The sequence below is a fragment of the Tachysurus vachellii genome, chromosome 5, assembly GCF_030014155.1.
Source record: "Tachysurus vachellii isolate PV-2020 chromosome 5, HZAU_Pvac_v1, whole genome shotgun sequence".
Lineage (NCBI taxonomy): Eukaryota > Metazoa > Chordata > Actinopteri > Siluriformes > Bagridae > Tachysurus > Tachysurus vachellii.
The window spans coordinates 17858077-17886017 of NC_083464.1; the positions used below are offsets into that span (position 1 = coordinate 17858077).

Here is a 27941-nt window from a genome sequence, read left to right on the forward strand (position 1 = left end):
GCATTCTTATATAAAGCCATAGGGCAAAATAACTTGTCATCAGTTAGGTTTAATCACAGCATACAGGCTTATAATTTGTAGAGTTTCCATCCAAGATATTTACCCAATCTTGCAAAGAAAATGTAAGACTTCCAGATATTGTATTCCTGTGAAATATATACTGTTCACCAACCTGCATGGTTTTATGAGATGGGAGGGGAAGAAATAATTGCCATGAAATTTAATATTAACTTACAGTATAATAGTCCAACCCACAGCGGTCACTGTAATAAACACTCAAATGGAAAATTTATTCATGCAATTATATTATATTTCTATTACTATTACTATTAATTACTATTACTATTTCTATTATAGATTATTACACGTTATTATACATACATTATACATTATTACATTTATAAAAGATTCACTTAGAATATTCATCTATAGAAGCAAACTGAAGGTGGATCGAAAATATGGGTCTAAGAAATTGCCAAAATCTCATTTATACCTAATTTTTAATATCTCATTCTCTCCAATTATAAAATCTCAACATACACGATTTGACCATTTTACTTATCACATATCACATATGTTACCATTTCCTACCACGCTGAATGTCTGTTCCTATTAATTACATTTTATAACTTAGTTTAAAAACAAACAAACAAACAAACAAACAAACAAATAAAAAAAAAACATAAAAAACTAAACTTCCCTACAGCAGAAATGGAGTGAGTGTGAAACACACACACCCCACCGGCTTGCCGTAGCAATGAGGAAGTGAAACTGTATGCTGAAGGTCACGTGATCTTCCTGTTCGACGTTAACGAGGTTCGTAGAATTAAACATTCCTCTCAGTTGTTAGGGAACATAAAGAAACACTTTTTTTTATTCATAATATCTGTCTAGCTGACTTCATTAAGTATGGCAAGAGTTCCTGACACCTCTGTTTAGTATAAATATATTGACTTTAGCTTATAAAACTGTATCCTGATGGTTGGTTGTTATGGAAACGCGCATATACGTGAAATAGAGCTCATTTAAATAAATAAAAACAATTCAATACTTAAGGTAATTAATACTTAACAAACTTGGGTTTGATGTAGCAAATATTCCTTTTATCATATTTATATGCAAGTTTCTCTGTTAAGAAAATATCAAGCAGCTATTAACGGATTTCATCTGAAATATTTTATATATATATTTAACTTTCTGTCCTTTTCCTGCCCTCAGATGACAGAAAGGGGTTCCAGCAGTGGCCTTCTGACTTTTCTCATTCTGACTTGTAGCTTATTACAGTGCTCATGTAAGCCACTTGACTACAGGAATAAATCATTGGCAGAAATATCTAAGGAGTTATCACGTTATTCTGACATTGCCCAGAAAATCATAGACCTGGCAGTCTATGGGAAGGCTCAAAACCGCTCATATGAGCGACTTGCAGCCTTCACAGATACAGTCGGAAACAGACTGAGTGGGTCCATGAACCTGGACCTGGCTATCAAGTACATGTACAATGCATTAAGCTTGGATGGACTGGAGAATGTACATCTAGAACCTGTGACGATCCCTCACTGGGTGAGGGGACAAGAAAGGGCACTGATGGTTCTTCCACGAAACCACACCTTGTCAATCCTTGGGTTGGGGAGTAGTGTTGGAACTCCCAAAGGAGGTTTGTAGTTTTAGACGTGTTGAAACACTTAGATGACATAATTGCACCCATAAGCATTATACTTTTAATGAAGTAAACATGCCTCTTCACAGCAAGACTTATTGTGACACATGTGGTATACATTTCTTTTACCTGTTTGTTCTGGCAGGTATTGAAGCTGAAGTGTTAGTGGTGGAGTCTTTTGATGACCTGAAAAGAAGAGCAAGTGAGGCTAAGGGGAAGATTGTGGTGTATAATCAGCCCTTTGTTAGCTACGGGGAGACGGTGGCATACCGTGCTTCAGGAGCTTCAGAGGCAGCTAAAGTGGGAGCAGTGGCTTCACTCATTCGCTCCATCACGCCATTTTCCATCAACAGGTCTGTTTCAATCAGATATCATCAGTGTCTTTCCAAGAAATACAATCACTTTATAATTCAATATTAAACTTATTGTATGTACCTATTACAGCCCCCATACCGGGTGGCAGTGGTACCAGCCTGGTGTTCCTCAGATCCCCACAGCCTGTATCACAGTGGAAGATGCCCAGATGATGGCCAGGATGGCAAACAAAGGCATAAAAATTGTGGTGCACTTAACTATGGGGGCTCAGACCCTGGAAGATGTGGTCTCCTTCAACACAGTGGCTGAGATTACAGGCAGTGAGCACCCAGAGCAAGTAAGCCCTTAAAGACTTCAAACACATACTTGGACACTGTTGTGTTCCATAACTATTACTGACCATACTCACATGTGTATGATGTGTGCTTCTGCATGACTCACCAGCATCCTCTAGGTGCCAATTATAGAGTGCTGACAGAAGTTTCCATTTGACCTCTCATCTGAGGTCAGTTTTGTGGTTATGGTGATTAATATTATAGAGAAAAATGTCTGAGCCTGGATGAGCACAACAGGATGCCTTCAGCTTACAACTAATTAACTGTGTAGTATAGCTTCAATGTGGCCAATATGCACAGACATGTTTGACATTGAACATGACAGAACTCCCCATGAATCTATCTCCCAGTGTTCTTTAGCTTCCAATGAGTAACTTGTTAGTAAAGGTTCTAGCATGATGGTTGTTTCCAGGTCAGAATACAAGGTGTTGAATAGTGAGATTAAATTCTGTTAAATCCAAAGCCATTAAACTGTTTTCTACACACACTTCTTACTCTCTTACTCTCTCGAAGGTTCTAGAAATTGCAGAACATTTATGTTACTTGATGTAGAGAAATACCTGAATATAATGGTTTATTGTATAATAATACATTTTTTGTATTAAACAAAGCTTTTAATGTTGAGACAGCAGCTTTAGTAAATACCCAAGCATTACTGTTTGTCTAATTTTCTAAACTATTAAAATTTGACATCAAGCTTGCGTCAAATCAAATATGTGGACCAGATAATCCTCTGTGGTGACCCCAAGCAGGGAGCAGCTAAAAAAACAACATGGTTTGTGCTTGTTTTGCTGCTTTTGCCTCTGAGTCATGAGATTAAATGCTAGAAGTCACTTCATGAATGTAATATACATGTGTGCATAAAAACAGAACCCATGAGACTGCTATTCTGACTGGCTTTTTCCTCTAAATGTGTATTCTTGGAAAACTCATAATAACAATAAATCACGGATGTCATCTTGGGGACTGACTGTAGTCCAGAGTGACATGTACTGACTTGCCAACCTGTTATTTTGAGTGATTTTGTCATATGGGGCACATCAGTGTTGTCCAAAGCTTGTGTACTGTTGGAGAGACACATATCATTGTTGTCCAAAACTTGTGTACTGTTGGAGAGACACACATCATTGTTGTCCAAAACCTGTGTACTGTTGGAGAGACACACATCATTGTTGTCCAAAACCTGTGTACTGTTGGAGAGACACACATCATTGTTGTCCAAAATTTGTGTACTGTTGGAGAGACACTCCAGTAGGAGGCTGTCTGTTATGATCCCCATAGAGGCATTGCACCTTCTTTTCTCTGTATTTGTAGTTGGTCTCCTTATTCTCAACATGATGATTAAGGTTTTCTGCCATCCAGGTCAGGTCGTGTGATTTTGCATTTTAGTCATGATGACCGAATGGCAGTTTTGTTACTCATTTGACCTTTGCTATTTGTCTCCTGGTTTCATAAAAATGTAGCTGAAAATCTGCTGACCATATGAAACCAAGGACAAGGAGTGCAAACGTCTGAGATTTGTGGTCATTCAAATTGGGATTTTGTCACATTGACCAGAGAAAGAAGAATCGAACAGGACAAAACTTTATCCCTTTGTGGTGGAAATGCGTGTTAATACTGTATTCCACATTATACACTAAACGAGAAGCAAGACAGCTTGAAATATGCCATCTAATGCAATGAGGAATCTAAAGATTTACACGCTGGTGAAGCCCAACCTCTTTATAAGCACACTGCACATATGTGTGCTGGTTATCTGAAAAAAGGTGCAGGGACACACTGTAGGCAGAGAAACCGAGTGAGTGAGAGCATGTAAGAGATTAAAGAGTAAATAAAGTGAAAAAACAAAATCAAAGTGAAAAAAACACTACCAAAGTACTGGTATATGTAATTGTTTCAGAACCCAAAAAATAAAATGCAATTTGCTGTGGGCAAAGGTTTTTGTGGTCCCTTTCCAGTGAATGAATAGACAGAAGCAGGCTGACAAATTGACCAGAGCAACAGATGGTCTCACAAAACCAGTCTTATAGCTGTCACTGGTCACTCTGTTACAGGAAGTGGCAATTTGTGTGACCACTTATACTATAACATAGTCATGGTGTGTCAGCACAAGATTATCTAGTTTACCGAGTCTTCCACAAAACAGAATGCTGTATATTTTACAAAACCAGTGACTTTCTCTGCATTCATATTGTCACAGTATTTAAGGTTTTGCTTTTCCACTCTGCAGACAGCATGTACTGGGAATATGGAAACAGATAGCAACTAGAAGCAACCAGTTGAATACTATAGGTTAAAGTCTCAGCCACCATCAAAGCTATTATTTAAAAAAGTCTTGAATGAGGAATTGTGTTAGCCGTTAATTCTGATTAGCCGTCAAAAGTGTCAGAACCCTGGTTCCCCCCAAAAAAACATCTATACCTTACTGAAACCTGAATGTTTCTATTGTGAATGTTCAATGAGTATACAAAGATGCAAATCCACTAAGAATAATTTTATTGCCATCAGATTTCGTGTATATGCGTGCATACGTATGCAAGAGCGTGCGGTACGGCATCCTCTTCCTTTTACTCCTGGATGTAAATAAGAAAGGTGCCTGTTTGTGGAGCCCCAGTGTGGTGTTTGCTGTTCTTTTTATAACCGCGGTGGCTGTTTGCAGTGCTTTTATTGCATGGAAAGCTTCAGCTCTCTTTCACAGACCTGCTGTCAGTTTGCCTTGATGATTGAAGAAGCTTTTCTTTCATGATCCCTCCCATTTGATTATTAAAGTAGATTTTTTTACTTGGAAGGATTATTTTTGTTTTGTATTGTATCCTAAATAATTAATGTATAGTGGCAAGATAGCAAAATGTTTCATTCTGATTTTCATTTCTTGATTTTCTTGATTTTCTCTTGCATTTTCTTCCTCTGCTTAATGAAAAATCTTCATTGTGCTGATTATTCAAAGGAAGTTCACTGGCATGCTGGATGGGTAATGGTTGCTGTCACACAGATTAAGGGAAAAGCAATGATTCATATGTCTTGCGGAAGCTCTTTACTCTCTGTGACAAGTTTCCAGTAGTCATGTGTTGAAGCTCAATCTATTTTACATTTTTTACGCATTGCCCTTGCTGTATGAGGAGGTAAGTGATGTTTGAGCAGATTATGCCTATTATTATTATCTATGTCTATGTCTCTTAGGGTAAGCATAGAGTGATGACTACCTATTCAGTGTGTAACTCCAGGACAAATAAAAAATTCTACTTCTAATTTCTAATTTTAGTCTTTACCAATTCTCACCCACTAGTCTGGTCTCCCCAGTCACATGAATGTTACCTGCTGGGTCGTAAGTGGAAGCTAGCATGGGCTTCCTTTGAGACATGATGCATGTGAAGCCAGCCAAAAACACCTTTTGAACTGGGTGCAACACACCCAGAGGATGTTTATGTTTATGGCATTGTCAAGAAATACTCTCTTGTTGTGCCACTTAGGAGTTTTAATCTAATAACTGGTCATTTTTCTCTAATCAAAGATACAAACATAAAACACATATTTAAATAATTTATTACAGTTTTTTTCAGTCGCTAACAAGCGTTTGTCCAAACAGTTGTCACATTTTCAAAACTCTAAACACAATTAGCACAGCATCAGTCTTTTGTGGCCATACCATTCACACATTTCATGTCGCTTTCACACAATATGCAATCAGTGAACACATTTCCACAATGCTTACATTTTCTTAACAGACAAGTTATACCTCCCAACAAAATTATGGATTGTTTTTGTAGTATTCACAAATGTTAACACACAACATCACACAATAGCAAAAACAATATTCCAAACCTTAGATACAGTATAAAAACCTCTGCTTCTGCAATGATATCAGTTCAAAAACAATATATCTCAGTAAATAATAAACAAACAATTGAATAATTGACACACAGCTGATTTATGTTGGGTGAATTGGGCCAACCACAGCTGATTCCAGTCTGGCTTAGACTCAGTGGCAGGGGTTATTTTTTTCTATTACTATAAAATGAGGACTTTGAGGAGTGATGTTTTTGGAAACAGAAACAGAAAAAGACAAACATTGTAATGTCTGGACGTGGAAGAGGAAGAGCAAGGGGCCCAGGGAGAAGACCAGCTCCAGTGAGAGATGCAGGGCCAGGGAGAGGTGCAGTGAGAGGTGCAGTAGGAGGTGCAGGTGCAGTGAGAGGTGCAGGTGCAGGAAGAGGAGCAGGCCCAAGGTAGAGGTGTAAGAATGCGTGGTGGTGCCATTCCAAGGGCTGCAAGAACAGTAGTCAGTGATGAAATTCGTGCCACTATCATTGACTATGTAATCAACCACAGTCTCTCACTAAGAGAGGCTGGTGAAAGAGTGCAACCCAATTTGAGGCGGTCGACGGTTGCCTCCATTATTCACATCTTTCAACAAACCAACAGGTAAGTATTGCATTTTACATGGATTGTTTCTATTCTCACTTGACATGTCAATAAGGTCATACAGTAATGCATATGTTGATTTTTTTTCCCCTCTAAAGAATGCAATGTCTTCCACCCTCTAGGGGAAGAGGAAAGCTCCTCAATAATGATCAAGAGCTTGCCATTGTAGAAATGGTTGTTGCAAATAATGCAATAAAAATGCATGAAATTAAAACTAGAATTGTGGAGGATCATGAGATATTTGGCAATATAGAAAGCATCAGCCTCACAACCATTACACGGACATTGTCCAAACACAGAGTGCGGATGAAGCAGTTCTACACTGTTCCCTTTGAGAGGAACAGTGAGAGAGTCAAGGAGCTACGACGACAATATGTCCAGGTATAGTGTATATTCAATTCAATGTCCAGTTCTATAAGCTTTGCACTTTGCAAGTAGGTAACCTACACAGTAATAGGTTACAGTACAGTATGGTATACAGTAATGACATGATATACAGTACATAAACTTTGTTTCAGAGAGTTATGGAATTGAAGGCCAACCAGGCCCCTCATGAATTCATTTACATAGATGAGGCAGGATTCAATCTATCCAAAAGGTGTCGACGTGGACGAAATATAATTGGAAAAAGGGCCACAGTTGATGTGCCAGGACATAGAGGGGCAAACATTACCATGTGTGCAGCAATGGCAAATGCAGGATTACTCCTTCACAGATGTCAGGTTGGACCCTATAATACCGAGCGCCTCCTTGCCTTTCTCAATGATCTCCACCAGTGCCTGGTACCAGAGCAGGATCAGGAGGGTGAAAGCATAAGGACCTTTGTAATTACCTGGGACAATGTTGCTTTCCATCATTCGCAAGCAATACAGTTTTTTTCAGTCGCTAACAAGCGTTTGTCCAAACAGTTGTCACATTTTCAAAACTCTAAACACAATTAGCACAGCATCAGTCTTTTGTGGCCATACCATTCACACATTTCATGTCGTTTTCACACAATATGCAATCAGTAAACACATTTCCACAATGCTTACATTTCCTTAACAGACAAGTTATACCTCTCAACAAAATTATGGATTGTTTTTGTAGTATTCAAGAATGTTAACACACAACATCCCACAATAGCAAAAACAATATTCCAAACCTTAGATACAGTATAAAAACCTCTGCTTCTGCAATGATATCAGTTCAAAAACAATATATCTCAGCTGATAATAAACAAACAATTGAATAATTGACACACAGCTGATTTATGTTGGGTGAATTGGGCCAACCACAGCTGATTCCAGTCTGGCTTAGACTCAGTGGCAGGGGTTATTTTTTTCTATTACTATAAAAAGAGGACTTTGAGGAGTGATGTTTTTGGAAACAGAAACAGAAAAAGACAAACACTGTAATGTTTGGACGTGGAAGAGGAAGAGCAAGGGGCCCAGGGAGAAGACCAGCTCCAGTGAGAGATGCAGGGCCAGGATGAGGTGCAGTAAGAGATGCAGTAGGAGGTGCAGTGAGAGGTGCAGTGAGAGGTGCAGTGAGAGGTGCAGGAACAGGAGCAGGCCCAAGGAGAGGGCAAGGTAGAGGTGTAAGAATGCGTGGTGGTGGCATTCCAAGGGCTGCAAGAACAGTAGTCAGTGATGAAATTCGTGCCACTATCATTGACCATGTAATCAACCACGGTCTCTCACTAAGAGAGGCTGGTGAAAGAGTGCAACCCAATTTGAGGCGGTCAATGGTTGCCGCCATTATTCACATCTTTCAACAAACCAACAGGTAAGTATTGCATTTTACATGGATTGTTTCTATTCTCACTTGACATGTCAATAAGGTCATACAGTAATGCATATGTTGATTTTTTTTCCCATCTAAAGAATGCAACGTCTTCCACCCTCTGGGGGAAGAGGAAAGCTCCTCAATAATGATCAAGAGCTTGCCATTGTAGAAATGGTTGTTGCAAAAATGCAATAAAACTGCATGAAATTAAAACTAGAATTGTGGAGGACCATGAGATATTTGGCAATATAGAAAGCATCAGCCTCACAACCATTACACGTACATTGTCCAAACACAGAGTGCGGATGAAGCAGCTCTACACTGTTCCCTTTGAGAGGAACAGTGAGAGAGTCAAGGAGCTACGACGACAATATGTCCAGGTATAGTGTATATTCAATTCAATGTCCAGTTCTATAAGCTTTGCACTTTGCAAGTAGGTAACCTACACAGTAATAGGTTACAATACAGTATGGTATACAGTAATGACATGATATACATAAACTTTGTTTCAGAGAGTTATGGAATTGAAGGCCAACCAGGCCCCTCATGAATTCATTTACATAGATGAGGCAGGATTCAATTTATCCAAAAGGCGTCGACGTGTACGAAATATAATTGGAAAAAGGGCCACAGTTGATGTGCCAGGACAGAGAGGGGCAAACATTACCATGTGTGCAGCAATGGCAAATGCAGGATTACTCCTTCACAGATGTCAGGTTGGACCCTATAACACCGAGCGCCTCCTTGCCTTTCTCAATGATCTCCACAAGCGCCTGGTACCAGAGCAGGATCAGGAGGGTGAAAACATGAGGACCTTTGTAATTACCTGGGACAATGTTGCTTTCCATCATTCGCAAGCAATAACAGCATGGTTTGAAGTCCACCCAAGACTGGTAAGTCTCTTCCTTCCACCCTATTCACCTTTCCTCAACCAGTTCTTTTCTGCATGGAGGTGGAAGGTTTATGACCATCAGCCACATGACCAGATGTCCCTCCTTGAAGCCATGGATGCTGGCTGCAGGGACATCACAGTTCAAGATTGGCAAGGGTGGATCCGACATACCAAGCGGTTTTATCCCAGGTGCATCGCCTTGGATGATATCAGATGTGATGTTGATGAAAACATGTGGCCTAACCCTGAAGATCGCAGGGATTAGATACATTAATTTTGTGCTATTTTTAGTTCCCCCCTTCTTATCTGGGCTTTTTGCTGTTTTGTTTTTTGTTTTTCAGAATGCTCTTATATATGATATTTTGTTCACTGTAAGCAATACTGTAAAACTTTTTCTGTTCTATTATATTGTGTTTCTACTGTACCTCCTTTAGTAAACAGTAAAGAAAAAAATAACTGTGGACATACAGTTCCCAACTAAGAAGTTTTGTGTAAAAGGTGGATTGCATGTTACCTGAAACATAAAAGTCTATGCAGTTTTTCTAATGTCAACAATAGCCAGTATTTTGAAACCTGGTGTACTTTGATTGACTGCATATACCTTGTGAAGTGAAAACAAGTGTTATTGTTTGACAGAATAATTTCATTTTGAGTCAGATTTCCAGTGTTTCGGTAAAGTTAGTGTGTGCAGAGAAAGATGTGTTCTGTTTTGAAATGGAGAGTTAGTATATATTTAACAAAATGTGTTTTTGAGAGGAAAATTATCAATTTGGCCAATTGTGTTTTGTAGGTGTAAGTCTGTGTTAAGAGTTTAGAAAAATTATCTTAAGTATAGGTAAGCGCTTGTTAGCGATTGAAAAAAACTGTAACAGCATGGTTTGAAGTCCACCCAAGACTGGTAAGTCTCTTCCTTCCACCCTATTCACCTTCATCTTTTCTGCATGGAGGTGGAAGGTTTATGACCATCAGCCACATGACCAGATGTCCCTCCTTGAAGCCATGGATGCTGGCTGCAGGGACATCACAGTTCAAGATTGCCAAGGGTGGATCCGACATACCAAGCGGTTTTATCCCAGGTGCATCGCCTTGGATGATATCAGATGTGATGTTGACGAAAACAGGGATTAGATACATTAATTTTGTGCTATTTTTAGTTCCCCCTTCTTATCTGGGCTTTTTGCTGTTTTGTTTTTTGTTTTGTTTTTTGTTTTTCAGAATGCTCTTATATATGATATTTTGTTCACTGTAAGCTAAACATTAAAGAACAACCTTAGCTGTATCTTTCTGTCTGTTTTGAGAGTTTTTATTATTTCAAAACATTGCAGAACTTTTTGAAAACTTATTAAGTGGCTCTTCGTGTTGACATAATTTAGGGAAGAGAACTTCTACATTTCAGGTAATTTGACATGGAGTGTGACCCCTATACTTGGTGGTGCTGTGCTATCCTACATTATCCAGTGTGAAGCCAGTTGGGTTGTAGTTGGAGATGTGTGACAGACATGCTGGCCTAGTCTGCAGTAATTACAGATCCACAGACAGTGTTCCTCCCCCACAATGATGGAAGTGAAGCTCTGCTGAAGAGGACACAGCTAGTTGATTAAACATAGGCATGGTCTGGAAAGTTCAACATGCACACACACACACACACACACACACACACAGCCTGAATCATCAGGAATTTAGACCGATGAAGGATCATGTCTGAGCACACGAGTTTTGCTGGATATTGCTGAATCCAGATGTTTTATTTTCCCATTTAGCAGTTTATGGCCAAAGATAAAAATGTTAAGAAATGTTTAAAAAGTAATTTTTTTATATTATTTACACTGCTTTTGCATTTTTTTAGTATCATTCTCATTGAACCTGTCTAAATAGCTATCATTAACATCCCACAGATGGCCTTCCCCTACAGCAGGGAAGCAGTGGTTGTATTTTGGCAGTAGATTAGACTTGAATTCTCAGATTCTTGTTCTTGGCTGACAGGAGTGGACCCTGATGTGGTCTTCTGCTGTTGTAGTGTTGTAGCCTATCCACGTCATGGTGTTGTGTGTTCTGAGATGCTTTAGCATGATGGCTGTAATGAGTTTTTCATATCAGCTGGATACACTTCATTGTTCTGTGTAAACTCTAGATACAAGAACAAAGATCCCAACAGATCAGAGGTTTCTGAAATGGTTAAACCAGCTCATCTGGCAACTATTATAACATTTTCCTCATTATGATGTGTGATGTCAACATTAACTGAAGCTCATATTACCTGGATTTAAATGATAATTAATTACAGTATTAATTACAGGTCTTGGGGGACAAAAGCTAAAAGTCAGAAGACACATTACTGGCCAATTAATGTGTTGATTTATTAATGAGAAGATGATGATAATGTTAGGCCTCTTTGTCTGGAATGACAGTTCTCTTTGATATCATTGTTATTATTGAGTTTGGAGAATTTGACTGCAATTTTGCACTGCCGTTGTCTTGTGGGGTTTGCCATGTCATATCTGTTTATTTCTTCAGGCAGACCTATGTCTTATACATAAATAATTCATAGACCAATAATAAAGCATTGTCACACCAAGAATAACATTTTCATCACCACTAGGGAAGAAAGGTAGCTTCAAGAACATTTTTTAAAAAGATTTCCCAAGCCTTCTGGTACCCATCATTTCTAGTCATTTAGTTTTGCACCTACATTTTTGTGCCTGATTTAATGAGAGATTTAAGATGTCAATATTTGTAAGTGCAAGACTGTTTAAAAGATTTAACTGTTGTGAAGTTATAAATAATGGGAAAGCTTTGTTCAGGTATTGCTTATGAAATATCTATAAAGAGTTGCAGCTGTACAGGAAAGATACCATCACATATATATGTCTTTTACTAAGACATATACAGTATACACTAAAAATAATTGCTTTAAGGCTTCATTTCTAACTGAAAAGACTAAACTGTAGAGATGAAATATATCTTCTGATAGACTGCATGAGATGTGAGCGGGTTTTCTCCGAGGGCAGTGGTCTGTGTATGACCAGGTACTCTATCTATCCATGGCTGATCTGAGGACAACTCTATTCAGAGTTAACCCATTGAAGGCCACTGGACCAGAAAACATTCCTGGCAGGATGCTCAGGGAATGTGAAGAACAGCTAGTGGGTGTCTTCACTGATATCATCAATATTTCCCTGAGCAGCGCTTTTGTTCCTACCTGCCTAAAAACAACCACCATTTTACCTGTGCCAAAGAAGTCTACAATGTCCTGCCTCAATGACTATTATCCCATCACAATTACACCCATCAAAATGAAGTATTTCGACCCAGACCCAGCTACCACCTTCCCTGGACTCCCTGCACTTTGCGTATCCTCCAAACCACTCCACGGTTCATCTGGCCCTCACCCACCTGAACAATAAAGATTAATATGTATGAATGATGTTCATAGACTTCAGTTCAGCATTTAAAAAAATTATCCCTCAGCACCTGATTGAGAGGCTTAGCCTGCTGGGCCTGAACACCTCCCTCTGCAACTGGATTCTGGACTTCCAGAGAAAACTCAATCAGTCCGGATTGGGAACAGCATTTCCAGCACCACCACGTTGAGCACTGGAGCCTCTCAGGGCTGCGTGCTCAGTCCAATGCTGTTCAATTTGCTGACTCACAACTGTGTAGCAATGTTAATATATAAGTTTGCAGATGACATGACTGTGGTGGGTCTCATCAGCAAGAACAACAAGTCAGCATACAGAGAGGAGGTGTAGAGCCAACCACCTGTCTCTGAATGTTGCTAAAACTAAAGAGATGGTTGTTGACATCAGGAGAACACAGAGTGACCACTTTCTGCTGAACATTGACGGATCCCCGATGAGATCATCAAGAGCACCAAATTCCTTGGTGTTCATCTGGTGGAGAACTTCACCTGGTCACTTAACACCAGCTCCATTACCAAGAAAACTTAACAGCGTCTCTACTTCCTATGAAGGCTGAGGCTGTCCCTCACCCCATCCTGACTACGTTTTACAGAGGGACCATTGAGAGCATCCTGAGAAGCTGCATCACTGTCTGTTTAGGAATTGCGCCATCTTGGATCAGCTGAAAAGATCACTTCTCTTCACCCTCCTGCCATCTGGAAAAAGGTACCGGAGCATTCGGGCACTCACAACCAGACTGTGGAAAGAAACTGTTACACAAGCCATTAGATTCCTCAACAACTGAACTGGACTGAACTGTACCGAGCACACACGCACAAACTCACAGACACACACACACACACACACACACACACACACACACACACACACACACATAATAAACTGTGTGGATTGCACTGATCTGCACCAAATACACACTCATTCATTATAGATCCATGTCTACAGCACCATTCATATGGTGTTTTGCACAATTCATTGCAATACCTCATATAACTGTTGCTATTAGTTAAGTGTCATGTTTTTAACCGTCTTGTATTTTCTGATACATGCTGGAGCTTTATGAACGGATAACCACATTGTATTAGTTTCTACAGTACACCATACTAAAGGCACACATTTATTAGATGTTGATGTCTTTTCCTCATTAGTAAGGAGCAGGAGAATTTCATTTTAACAATAATACTTGACTCATTACTGTACTTTGCCCTGGTTAATGTGACACTACTTGTGTAAGACCGATATCTTAAGAACAAACAAAAATGTCACACTCGCTATTTCCTCACTGGCTAACTCAACAGTATGATTCTTAGCTCCTGCTTGGCTTTTTGCACTGTTCTCTGCTTTTGTAACTAGACCTGGTAACCTAGACAACTTGACAAATTTTGGAGAAGTGTTTCACAGGGATAATTGTTCTACATAATAAATTTCGAAATTTGTGGTACCCAAGTGGTCTTTTGCACTCACCGAGCACTTTATTAGCTACACTATACTAATACTCTGTCCCTTTGCTTTTAAAACAGTCTAATTCATGCTCAGATATTACCACATTGAAGAACCTTAAACTCATTGTCCTATTCATGAAACCAGTTTGAAACATCTTTTGCTTTGTGACATGTTGCATTATGATGCTGGAAGGATCCAGCCTGGACTGTTCATGGATATTTGTGCTTCAGCATACATTGAGAGTCATCAGACCAGACTGTCATTTTTTTTAAATACAGTTTTCCAGCTGTCCAGTGTTGGTGAGTCTGTGCCCACTGTGGCCTCAGCTTTCTGTTTTTGGCTTAGAGAAATGAAAGACTATTATGACCAAAAAATATTAAGAGATCAGCCGTTATGGAAATAGTCATACCAGTCCACCTGGCACCAACAATTATGCCATGGTCAAAACCCACGTTTCACTGAGCTCACATTTTTTCCCATTCTGACGGTTGACGTGAACATTAACTGAAACTGCTGGCCTGCATCTGGATGATTTTGTGTATTGCTCTTCTGCCACATAATTAGCTGATTGTGTAATTGCATGAAAATGTAGGTGTACCTAATAAAGTGCTTTCTAAGTGTTTAACACTGGTTTTTTAAATAAGGAAACAAAACCACTAGTGGATAATCTTATGTCCTGTCACAACAAAAGCAGAATTCCTCTTTTGCAAGGACCTGTTTTATAAATCCAGATGACCCAGATGGTCTCTGTTCTGATTTTTGTTTGGAGTTATAGCACACAACGGACAGCTCTTAAATAAGGGTCAGGGACCCCTGCTCCAGATTTATATGTTTAGATTTGCAGGTTAATAGGTTGCAAGAAGCAGAGATTTTTTTTTAAGCGAGATAGTTGGGTTTATCTTTAGATTAAGACACCTTGCAGATTACAGGGAGAATGTGAGAATGTTTTTAAAGTTTCTGTCCACAGGCATATTTTTGATGACTTTTTCCATAATTTTAGACTCCTGTAAACACACACAGTCAATATGTGAGGAAATGGACTGTCTGCTACATGTTTACATATTTCCACCAAAAGCTTTTTTGGTCTTTTTATGTTTATTTGCTTTCTGACAGACCAGAAATCCCTCCCGCATAGTGGTTATGTGTGAAATGTAAACTAGAATGGACAAATCGGTGGATGTTTTTGTCTGTGTACTGTGGATCACTTGATAGGCACGATAAGTTGAAAATTTATTTAAGCTTAATTTAGTGCATTCATAAAGCCATTCAACACTGCGTTTCATTATAAACAATTGTCTTATCCAACTAATTTACATTGTATTACTTCTCATCTATCTATGTGTTGTGCATCTAAGTCAAACTTCATCTTGTATGAAAGGTTTATTTCAATGTAGTGGCCTAATATGTATCTTATAGCAGTAATTTTTATAAAAACTTGCATGTTGAAGTGGGTGGTGGGATACAATTTTCATTCAGTTAGTATAATGCACTGGTTCTGGGAAATGAGTCAGTAATAAATTTATTGATAGGTTTGAAATTTTTGTGCACATTTGTGACATTGACAACACAGTGGGACTTACTACTACACTTATTTGTTTTTATTATGTGACATTTATTCTAATCATTTAATTATTTTTATTTAGTATGTCTGGAAGAATGTTCTAGAAATTATGAAATTAAAATTAAAGAACATTTTCATTCTTTGTTGCAAATTACTATTAATAACATATAGATGAATGTTAAGAAATATTCAAAATTCTTCTGCCTGTTCTCTTACCATTTCAAGCAGGTTATGTGGGAGAGATGAAGATGTCTTCACCACAGAATATGTTTTTGTTTACTGCAACACAGTGATGCTCCATTCTGTCTGAGCTCTTGTTTATTTTGTCTGATGTCCTTAACATTTATACCCTGAGTGCAATTAAGTAATATGGTTTCTGAATTTTTGCAACAACACCAGATTTGCAGTTAAATTAGTTTGTTTTCTTTCATACATCAAAGTGTGTTTAACTTCATGCTCCAGTTACACATTTAGAAAGCATGTGGAAGCCGGGTGGTCTTTCTGGCAAGTGAAGTGATGTACAGTATGTTTGGCAAATATAAGTCTGGGACGAATTCTGGTCTACATGTGTCAATGTTTGGCTTTAAAAATGGAAAAAATATTCAGTGTTTACTTTGAAGTGTTTTCCCCCTGATAAAAAAATGTTGAGAGCATTAGCGAGTTGTTGACATTCCATTTTCCAATTTTGTTAGAGGTTATTCAAGCTTAGGAGCTTTAAAGTAGTGTTCATCTTTACAGGCATACCACTGAGTTGCATGACACAGTTGCAGAAATTATATAATTTATAATAAAATCATTTGTCAGGCAGTTCAGCTTGCTGTGTCTTATTAATCATCCTCAGTAATGTTAGTCCCAGAAGTGTCTGATTTATGCAGTTGCTGTTTCTTGGCTTTAAAACCCCCAGGGTAGTTTTGCTTTAATAAAAATATTCCTTACAGTGACTGTCTTGCATTTTTGATTAAAAAAATCATGAAACTAGAATGCCCCACAGGAACTGGAATCAAAAATCTTTATTTGTGATTGCTCTTAGCAACTCTACCTCAAAATAAGGTGAATGCTTCAGAAAAATAACTTGTCCCTAGGTATACAAGTGGATTTTTGGGATTAGAGGCTCATAAATTAGAAAACTATACTTTGAGACACACAGCAAGAAGGTGATGCATCGAGTTGCATAAAGAATGAAAATGTTAAATTACTACACAGGAGTAATAAGTAAACAATGTTCTTTGTTTGTACAAGAAATTGAGTTGTGTTAAAAAAAAAAAAAAAATAAGAGAAAGGATGTGACAATAGGAACAATTGTTGTATGTTCTGTTGTAGAGGGGGCCAGAGAAGAGGGTACACACCTGGGGTAACCTCATGTAAAGAATGTGTGTAGGGCGCACAAGTTTATTAAAAGAAGAGTCAAGTTAGTCGGAGATGTCTGTCTTTATTTTATAGAAAAAAGACATAAAATAGTTTCTATAACATTTAACAAAAGGTGTTGTATGACATATGTGTCACATAATATAAACCAAATGATAAGTAGATTAAAAGATGTGTGTAATTATTGATTTGGTGACTTTTATCTGAGGGGGAGTTTATTTATCATATTTTCCTAAAGACTCACTGTCAGTGTTTTGTAACTGTAAGTTGAAGCTGTTTCTTTAAGTGTTCTGCTGTGGGAGAGTCATCAGTATTCAGTAAAATCAGTAAAATCAGGCATTTCTGCATTTAGTTTTGATGACTTACTGCTTTTTGCCATAACGTCTAGAGAGAGACAAAGTGAAAGGGTGATGTAGGTGACAGAGCAAATGTTTATAGCTCTCATGACGGAAACTAAGTTACAACAGGAACTAACTTGTCTTGTAACTGTTCCACAGCACTATTTGTAACTAAAGGGATGAAAGGTATGATGGGCTAGTTCTTAATGAATAAAAAATGTTTAGTGTTCACAAATTGATGTGTAGGAGTAATAAAACCTTTTGGGATGTGAAAAGTTCCCAATACCCTCTTGTTGATTATTCTCTTTAACAGCATGCCCCTTTATGTTTTATTTTTCTTGCTAAAAGCTCTGATGCAGGAGTACCTTAAGTTTTTCACAACTGTACTTTTATATTCAGTTGTTCTGGAAATTGTTAGTGTATGGCTGTCCTGTTTGCTTTACTCTGCTCCTGTCCACTTCCCTAGACATCAAATCATCTATGCCTGGAGTTTTTTTTAGTTCACCTTTAGACTGAAGTAATCATTCTTACATGCATTCTGAATATAGAGTATTTGTTGTCCATAACTACACAAATTAAATATAAGACCAGACGTTGTCCCTTTGTTTTGACAACATCCAGTATTGAGACTATAGTAGAGACAATGCATTGTGGTTTCAGCATCTTCTCCTTTCAGTATTTAGACCCATCAGATGACCTTTAATGCTCTGAAAATCCTGTACTTCCTTAATCATGCTTTATTTTACTACTTACTTTGTCCTAACGCAGAGAGTTTTATAGAATATGTTTGTAGAGAGCACAGAGCTTTTCATACAGTAAGTCATTTTACATGACTAGTGAAAGAATGGTGGTGAATCATTCAACAGCAGTAAAAGCTGACAAAACCTTTAGCCTAACTAAAACATGAATGAATGCCTAGCAATACTATCCTGGATGTTTGCTTTAGGAAAAAATAAGTAATTGTGAGAGCCAAAAATAATGGAGTTATTAATGGAGTTAAAAAAATCATGTGTATACTACAGAATTAATCAATAGGGTGATTTAAGGTGATTGTGGGTGGATCAGCTAACCACTTTTCAGTAACTAATCATTTAAAACACAAAGTGTTTTGGGGGATGTGGTAGCCTAGTGCTTAAGAAATCGGTCTACCAATTTGAAGGTTTTGAGTTCAATCCAAGGACCACCAAGGGCCACTGCTGGGCCCCTGAGCAAGTCCCTTAGCCTTCAGTTGAGTAAAAAAAGAGATACAAATGTAAGTCACTGGATAAGTGCGTCTGCTAAAGGCTGGGAATTGAAATGTAATTCCCAAAGTAATCCCTATCAGAAAGGATATTAGTAATATGTCTATATGCTTATTTATTCTTCAGGTTGTTTTGCTAAGTGGTCATCTGGACAGTTGGGATGTAGGACAGGGAGCTATGGATGATGGAGGTGGAGTGGCAATTTCTTGGGAAGCCTTGTCTCTCATCAAAGACCTGGGTAAGTATCTGCTAGAAAACTACTGCATTCCTGGAGAATCCTGCAGACAGGATATTATCTTCTTATCTCATTATCTCATTATCTTATGCACACTACTTTTGAGTTGTAAATTTACACTTAGTGCCAGCTTGCATGTCAGTCTTTTTAAGTCATTAAAGAAATGAAATAGCATATTTTACAACCCCTGGCAAAAAGTATGGAATCACCCCTCTCAGTAGATGTTCATTCAAATGTTTAATTGTGTAGAAAAAAAAACAAGCACATATATGCCACAAAACAATTATCACTCAACAATCCAAACTTCTGGCTGTATAAAACACTTAAAAAAAAACAAAGAAAGATAACTATAGTCAATTACAATTGTTTTTACAGATCAAACAGAGGAAAAAAATATGGAATCACACAAATCTGAGGAAAATTATATGGAATCATCAAATAAAAACACTACTAGTACTTTGTTGCACCACCTCTGGCTTTTATAACAGCTTGAATTCTCTGAGGCATGGATTTAACTAATGACAAACAGTATACTTCATCAATCTGTCTCCAGCTTTGTCTTATTGCAGTTGCCAGATCAGCTTTGCAGGTTGGAGCCTTGTCGTGGACCATTTTCTTTAATTTCCACCACAGATTTTCAATTGGATTGAGGTCTGGACTATTTGCAGGCCATGCCATTGACATTATATGTCTTTCCTGTAGGAATGTTTTCACAGATTTTGCCCTATGGCATGATGCATTATCATCCTGGAAAATGATGCTACCATCACCAAACATCCTTTCAATTGATGGAATAAGAAAAGTGTCCAAAATCTCAACATAACCTTGTGCATTTATAGAAGATGTAATGACTGTCATCTCTCCCATACCTCTCCCATACCTGACATACAGTACAACCCCATATCATTAATGATTGTGGAAATTTGCATGTTTTCTTCAGGCAGTTGTCTTTATAAATTTCATTGGAACGGCACCAAACAAAAGTTCCAGCATCATCACCCTGCCCAATGCAGATTTGTGATTCATCACTGAATATAACTCTCATCCAGTCATCCACAGTCCAAGATTGTTTTTCTTTAGCCCACTGAAACCTTGTTTTAGATAATGATGGTTTTCGTTTGGCTTTTCTGTATGTAAATCCCATTTCTTTTAGGCGATTTCTTACAGTCCGGTCACAGACCTTGACTCCACTTTTTGCCCATTTGTTCCTCATTTTTTTGTTGTGCATTTTCTGTTTTCAAGGCATATTGCTTTAAGTTTTCTGTCTTGGCACTTTGATGTCTTTCTTGGTCTACCAGTACTCTTCCCTTTTACAACCTTTCCATTTGATTTGTACTTGGTCCAGATTTTAGACACAGCTGACTGGGAACAACCAACATCTTTTGCAACATTCCGTGAAGATTTACCTTCTTCGAGAAGTTTGATAATCCTCTCCTTTGTTTCAACTGACATCTCTCGTGTTGGAGCCATGAGTTATGTCAATCATCTTGGTTCAACACATCACTAATGTGTGCAAGCACTCTTTTTTAACTGCAGACTAATTAGCAGTTGTAATCAGATACAGGTGTTTGTTTTACAAAAGCAAAGTGCATGGTGAGTCCATATAATTTTCCTCAGATTTGTGTGATTCCATATTTTTGTCCTCTGTTTATCTGTAAAAACTGTTGTAATTGACTATAGTTATGTTTCTTTGTTTTTTTAAGTGTTTTATACAGCCAGAAGTTTGGATTGTTGAGTGATAATTGTTTTGTGGCATATATGTGCTTGTTTTTTTTTCTACACAATTAAACATTTGAATGAACAATTAAACATTTGAATCTTCTCAGAGGGGTGATTCCATACTTTTTGCCAGGGGTTGTACCATGAACCGATGGAGGAACTGTGTTGCATGTAGTCTACAGAGGGGTTTATATTCTTTGCATATGGATTTTATTTTAAGTGCAACAACAGAGTTTGCATTCAATTATAATAGTGCTAAAAGAGGGACGAAATTGAAATAGAAATCAAATAAACTAAATATTTCCAAAGAGCTTTAAAAAGACTAAAATGTATAATTATACTATAACCATATTTCTGATTTCTGAAGTTATACATGCTTCAAAGCAATATGTACATATGTGTTACAGGAATTTTATTCAAATGAAAGCCTTCTTATCCAAAACCTATCCATCTTCCAAAATGTTGCTTAATTGGTTTAATGAAAGTCATCTACAATGTTAAATCTACATATGCTACCTTCTTTTTGTAAGCTTATTTCCTGATGCAGAATTATTAAGATTTTAATGGATGTAGTCCTAAACATGTTTTCATTATCTTCTACATTTCTAAGGCTTCAGTTCAGAATTTTCCAAATTAATTAAGATTACAGTGTGTAATTTTAATCTAAGATAAAATTTTAGCAAACTATATTTTGATATACTTATTATACTTTTCCAGAGCTATTATGTCTAGTACTTTAGTCCACACTTTACACTAGAAAACTGCCTTTTAAGATATATCTTACTACATATAGCATCCTTAAAGATGTTTTCAGATATTATAATCTTCACGATTAGTAACCAGTGAACATAACATTGTTTGAACTATAAGGCCAATACCATTCTTAAAGACTAAAATTTTGCCTAATTTTGATCGAGACCTTCTGTTCTGTTGTAGCCTGTTTTTCTTATATAGAGGCATTCTTGGACTTGACCATGTTTAGTCATAAAAGAAGAATAAAATGAACTGTAGTTGCCTCATACTGTCTTTTTCTTGGTCTATAGGGCTGCGTCCTAAGAGGACAATGAGGGCTGTGCTGTGGTCTGCTGAGGAAGCAGGGGGAGTTGGAGCTATGCAATACTACCAACAGCACAAAGTATTCATGTTTCACTTGTAGCATTACTTATATGATGTGCATAATGCTCATAGTCATCTTTTGATCCATATCATATGATATGAATGAGAGGCAGTGTATGCTCTTTGAAATAAATTACATACTCTCTACTGTCTTCACTCCCATCGGTAGTTGCTGCCCCATGTTGCTCCATATTTGCATAACGTTAAACTTTAATCAACTCTGTTGTGTCACTGGACATGCGCACATATGGTCACCAACAGTTGCTGTCGTCCATGTTGTCAGAGGTTGCCAGCTGTCATTTAAAATGAATTATCTATGGTCACTTTGTTATTGCTTGCCTTTAATGTCTTAATACCCCTTCAGTTTTGCTCTCTTTTGACACCCAGACGGCTGTGAGATTGCCTCTTTTGATCCATCTTCTGCTTGGTCATTTTGTACACCCTCCTTTTTTAATCCTTAACTGCATGCAAATGTTATACTTGTGGTAGCTCTCTACATTCACCTTTTTTAGATGTTTTTGAAGCTGTTTTTAATGAATTTTTCATGTGTAAACCTGGGAAGCCAATCAAACCATAGTTTGTCTAGTTTGTCTAAATGTCTCCAATTACTTGCAAACCAATGCTCAGTCAGTGGTATATTATGATATCTTGTGAAAATGTTCATGAAGACAGCATGTGGCCTCTCTGTTGCTGTCCTTTGGTCTAAAAGAGTAGCCTACTCTCATGATTATAACTTATATTATCACACTGTGCATTAAAGTCCATATAAAGGTTTGATTGAATGACTTGTACTACACCAAAAATGTCATCTTTCCCATATATTTTACAGTCTAAATAAATTTCATTCCTTTACAGGCAAACATTTCAAACTTTGACCTGGTGATGGAGTCAGATATGGGCACATTTGCCCCTGTTGGACTGCAGTTCACTGGCAGTGACAAAGCCAGATCGATCATGACGGAAGTCATGAAACTGCTGGCACCCATCAATGTAACATCCCTGGAGAAACATGGAGAAGGAACTGATATAAACATGTGGATGCAAGCTGGAGTACCAGGTCAGTTTGTGAACAATTTCAACATGATCAGTAATTATGTAATGTAATTGTTCAACCTGGGTCTTAGTATATTCTAAATTTAAAAAGTATCTTAATTAAATTAATTTTAATTACCCAACAGATTCAGTGTCTCTCCACTTATACCATTGCCTAAGATCATGCTACTTCAGTTTGACTTTGCTCTGTCGTAATTTATTGCTTGTCTGGTCTATTACACTGTCTGTTCAAATATTTTCATTTTTGTTAGTCACACATCAGCATTTGGCCTCTAAGTTTATAATTAATCTTGCTGCTTAATTCAAAATCCAATTCCCTAAACCATGTATTTTTATCTACAGCAATACTGATTCAAGAGGAATATGAATTTCTTCTGCATACCTCTGTACAAGATAGCATAAGTAATGATCTTTTAAATGTCACAGACAATCTTGCATGTTTTTTGGTCTACATATGCTTGGCATTTTATTTTATCTGTTCGAAGAAGATATTGTGCTTCAACCTCAGGGAGAACCGAAATTAATTGAGTTTAGGCAAGGAACCATAAAATTACTTTCATAAAATCCTTTAAATATTTGGGGGAAGTCTGAGTTCATGGGGAAGCACATTCACCCGGGTGCTGTTGGACTGACACATTAAAGAACCTTTATTAGAAGTCCAAGTATTTTTATATCCAACAGAAACAATAAAAGCACTTTTCGGAGCTGCACCAATGTTCGTTATTTCTGTTATTAATAAGATTAGTGTAGGAATTTGAGGCACCCATGGAAAACAAAATTTGGTTTTCAAGTCAGATTAGAACTTTTCCTGGGTTTTATTTATGGTTACATATTTGGATAGTTGTTACCAGCCATTTGGTTCTACTTTGCTAATGTGGTGTGGTTCCAGTCTTTTCCTCATATCACCATGGACATGCTATTCTAGCCAAAGTACCTTCAGCATATGCACTATGAAAATGGGGTTTTCCCCATTTGCTTCCCAATTTGGTCTCTTGCCAGTTCCCTCTCACCAGTCAGCGCTCCCCATCACACAGGAGCTGCCAAATGGGGAGGATGTAGAGGGATGGTGATGGCATGTGAGGTTCTTTTCAAACTGCTGCTCATGCTATGTCACAAGACAGTAGAACTCACTTGGAGGAAAACTGTCCCCTTCTACATATGCAGGCTCATAAATGTTTGTGATTGGATATTGTCACTGTGATTGACAGGGAACAAAGCATGAAAACTCACTATGGCTGTTGTGCCATCATCTGGTATTGAGATTGCGATCCTGCAAAGATTGTTTGGATGTTCTTCCGTTGTGACACTGAGGCATCAGATTTAAAATTGAAGTTAGTGAACATGGTATTGAAAAGGGACTGATTCCGTATTGTTCCTGGAAAAGTAAAAAACACAGATGTTTCACCCCATTTCATATGATTTGTATTCTGCAAATCTTTTTAATATAACATTTTATTATTTATTAATAAAATGAGACATCCTGAGTAAAACTTTGTAAAATAATTTAGTATTGAATAGAATATTTGAAAATAAATATTTGCTTCCTTTTTGTTTCTCTGTAGTGTTTCTATTTAGCTTTCCCCATGTGAAGGGAAATTGTTTCCTTTTTTCTGTCCTTATCAGTCGCGTTGCCATGACTGCAAATTAACTTGTGTTTGGTTGTTGGATTTGCTTTGTGCTACTTGACTGAAGTCCTGTCTGTGAAGTACAGTACAAGTATTCTGAAGGCTGGGGGCTAATGAACTGTTACAAAAGGCATAACTTTTTCTCTGCAAATGACAAAATGCCATTCAACTGATAGTGGATAGATGACATCAGTCAGTGTCGTTGGAAAATGTGACTCATACAAGGTCAATGAGGAAATGTATAGCGACTTCTCTACAGTGGTTTCAAACCAAAATGTTTAAACAAATGAGTCACACCAACCTCCAGCTGTCCAAACATGCACAGCTCTGTAGAGTGACTGAGATGAGATGGATTTTTGCTTATTTTCTGTGACTATATGTGAATATGTGAATATATTTTGCAGTATTTCAAGCATACTTGCTGTATTTTCAGTGGGAAAAAGCTTCTCCTGCTTTCTGTAGTGAATAGGGACTGTTGTATCTGCTTTGTCTCTCTCATTATAGCATGATAAGCTGTTTTGGAATTTATTCAATGCCCAATGAAGTTAGCTTTGTTCTACCAACACCTGAATGTTATGACAAGTCCTTAAGCTCCTTTCCTAATGAACACAACCCTTTATTCCACCACCTTACTATATAGAGATTGTGGTAAGGCTTTTACACTGTGCAGAATACAGCTAAAATCAGTGGCTCAACATCCTCTTCTAAGTGGTGTTTTTAAAGCCTATGACTGTTTGCTGCATTTCCTCAAGAATAGCTGAGGGTTCTGGATGAAGAGATTCCCATCTGGAAAAAGTACAGAAACTGGAGAACTCTTTAACTACAAACACATGTGCATTTGATGGCGGTTCTTCCATTTTCCCATTCATTTTTCAAATGGAAACTCTTGAGTGAAGAATGGAAAATGTTCCTCAAACAACTTATATCAGGACCTATGGTGTGTGTGTGTTTGAGATAGAGAGAGGGAGAAAGAGAAAATGTATGCTTAAGGATAGAGGATATTTGGATGGTCTTTGACCTTTCAGTCATCAAATCATTTATGTAAGGACTTTAGGCACATGACATGCAGCTCAGTGACTCAAACAATTCTGAGTCAGAGTACTGAAACGAGCAGATACAATCCCCTCTGTGAGTTTGTAAGTTTTGGAACAGCCAAAGCCAATTACATTGTTTTTATTATACACCGAAGACATTTGGGCATGAGATCAAAAGATGACTATAAGTCAACAGATCATAATTTCAGCTCTCATTTCCTGATAGTTACCTATAGGTGTGTTAACTTAGAAAAAGTGATCTTTTGTTTGAGAAAACATTTTTGAGAACCCATTTTCAAGCGATATTGGAATACAATAAATAACATACACAATACACAAATATTGGAATATGTGACTGCCAAGCATTTGAGCTCTGTGTTTTGCCTGTAAATATTGCATTTGTTGTTAAAAAAGGATAAAACATAATGAAGACCAGAGATCAGTCTGTAGGTGAATTAGAGACAAGGGAAAATCAGTCAGAGCCTATACAACAATTTTGAATGTCCTGAAAAAGACAGAAACTGCTGGTATACTAACAACATATTAAGCAGCTCTGCCAAGGAAAACAAAGGCAGTTGACAAAAACATTAAGAGCTGTGAAGAAAAGCCTAAATACAACAGTCTGTGACATCACCAACAACCTCAATAGGTCAGGGGCGAAAGTCTCACAAGCCACTGTTTGAAGAAAACTTCAAGCATAGAAATATAGAGGACATACCAGATTGACCAGATTGAAATTCACAAAGAAATTTAGAGATTAGCTGCAAAAGTAAAAAAATAAAACACCTCCACCAATTGAATGAAAGACCAAAGTGTGGATAAATAAGGATCTACTCTTGATCCAAAATATACAAGTTCTGCGGAAACATTGTTAGCCAGTCTAATTAGGAAGAGCATCACCATGTGTGTGTGTGTGTGTGTGTGTATATATATATATATATATATATATATATATATATATATATATATATATATGTGTGTGTGTGTGTGTGTGTGTAAGTAATATATAAACACACACATATATAATCTAAATATGCTGTTCCAATACTTTTGGTCAGACGGTGTATGTCACTGTAAAGAGATAAAGTGATATAAGCCATAATGTAGATGGTTGTGTGTATTATTTTCTATTGGTATTATTATAAACCATACTCTAGTTTGCTGTCTCAGTGTTGCAACTTGAAAACAATTAGTTTAATTGCTTTTTTGGACCCTGTTTGTCTTGCATAGGTGCCAGCCTCCATACGGCCGATAGCAAATACTTCTGGTTCCACCACACTGATGGAGACACAATGACCGTGCAGAACCCAGCAGAGATGAACCTGTGTTCAGTTGTGTGGGCCGTGGTGTCGTATGTCGTGGCAGACCTTGACGAAATGCTTCCCAGATAACAGTTTCTCATTTTTATAATTGAGCGCTTCCATTTGCCCACCATGACAACAAAAAATTTGAACAAAAGGAATGAGTTTATTTAGGCTTTTGATATTTGCATTTAATTTTAACAAAACAGATTTTATCTTCAGGCACATCTTTGTTGAAAACCTAATGTATATTAAAACCACTATGTACCTTTATGTCTCTCACCCATAAACCCACATCACATGACCTAATCAGCACGTTTGACCAATTATTTGTCAGTATTTCAGTGGGTTTGTTAATTACTGTAAATATTTTTTATAATAAAAAATTACATAAATGCAGCCTGTCTACGGCTATGTGTGGTAAAGTGTAGTCATTTCTCATGTGGCATGAAAAAAGTTAGCGTTTCAGATTCAGTAAGAGACATGTTTTCCATTAGTTTATTGAATTTTATATGAACGTATGTAGAATTTAGTTTGCTGACCACAGGCATAGACTAATTTTACAAACTGTGCTTCACTTTTCTGCTGGGAAAAATATGACAACAATTCTAAAATACACAATTCTTTATTTAGGCCTATAATTATGTTGGTCGTCATCAGGGCTGGTTTGCAGTGAAATATGTGATTTCTTGGATTAAGTTACTGCTGGTTACAGGAAACCACTTTTCAAAACAAGTAAAGCTAAATGGGAAGAGAACGAAGTGCCTTTACTCATGTATATATAATGTGTATAGAACTACATTTAGATGTATCCTTCATAGCATGTTTAATGATATAGAATTCAGATGATGTTTGTTTTTTCCCATTTCACTAAATCACATTCAGTAACTGCTTTATCTTGGTCAGGGTCACGGTGAGTCCACATCTCAGTAACACTGGACACAAGCTGGGAGAACTCACATCATATTTTAAGCCGGTCCATTGCAAGGTATCATTCACACACTCATTCACACCTAGGGTGGTTTACCTTAGGTCAGTATCGAACCCTATGGCTGTAAGATGGCGGTTGTTTTTACTGTGTCACCATACTGACCATATTC

General features: G+C 37.5%; 2 protein-coding genes across 4 annotated transcripts; both read left to right on the forward strand.

The window, feature by feature from the left end:
- Positions 1-766: 766 nt before the first annotated feature.
- On the forward strand, positions 767-27247 carry LOC132845819 (carboxypeptidase Q-like). Of its 2 annotated transcripts, none has more exons than XM_060870116.1 (8): positions 767-816; positions 1219-1657; positions 1806-2013; positions 2105-2312; positions 18885-18996; positions 21756-21847; positions 22684-22885; positions 26771-27247. In XM_060870116.1, the coding sequence occupies exons 2-8, from the start codon at positions 1219-1221 to the stop codon at positions 26929-26931; spliced, it is 1422 nt and encodes a 473-aa protein (XP_060726099.1). In that variant the 5' UTR covers positions 767-816; the 3' UTR covers positions 26932-27247. The 2 variants fall into 2 exon arrangements, with proteins under 2 accessions (XP_060726099.1, XP_060726098.1); XM_060870115.1 differs by lacking the exon at positions 767-816 and adding an exon at positions 910-1056.
- On the forward strand, positions 5716-7862 carry LOC132845820 (uncharacterized). Of its 2 annotated transcripts, none has more exons than XM_060870117.1 (3): positions 5716-6732; positions 6831-7113; positions 7251-7862. In XM_060870117.1, exons 1-3 carry the CDS (start codon positions 6551-6553, stop codon positions 7671-7673), a joined length of 888 nt encoding a protein of 295 aa, XP_060726100.1. In that variant the 5' UTR covers positions 5716-6550; the 3' UTR covers positions 7674-7862. The 2 variants fall into 2 exon arrangements, with proteins under 2 accessions (XP_060726100.1, XP_060726101.1); XM_060870118.1 differs by having other exon boundaries at positions 6855-7113.
- Positions 27248-27941: the final 694 nt, after the last annotated feature.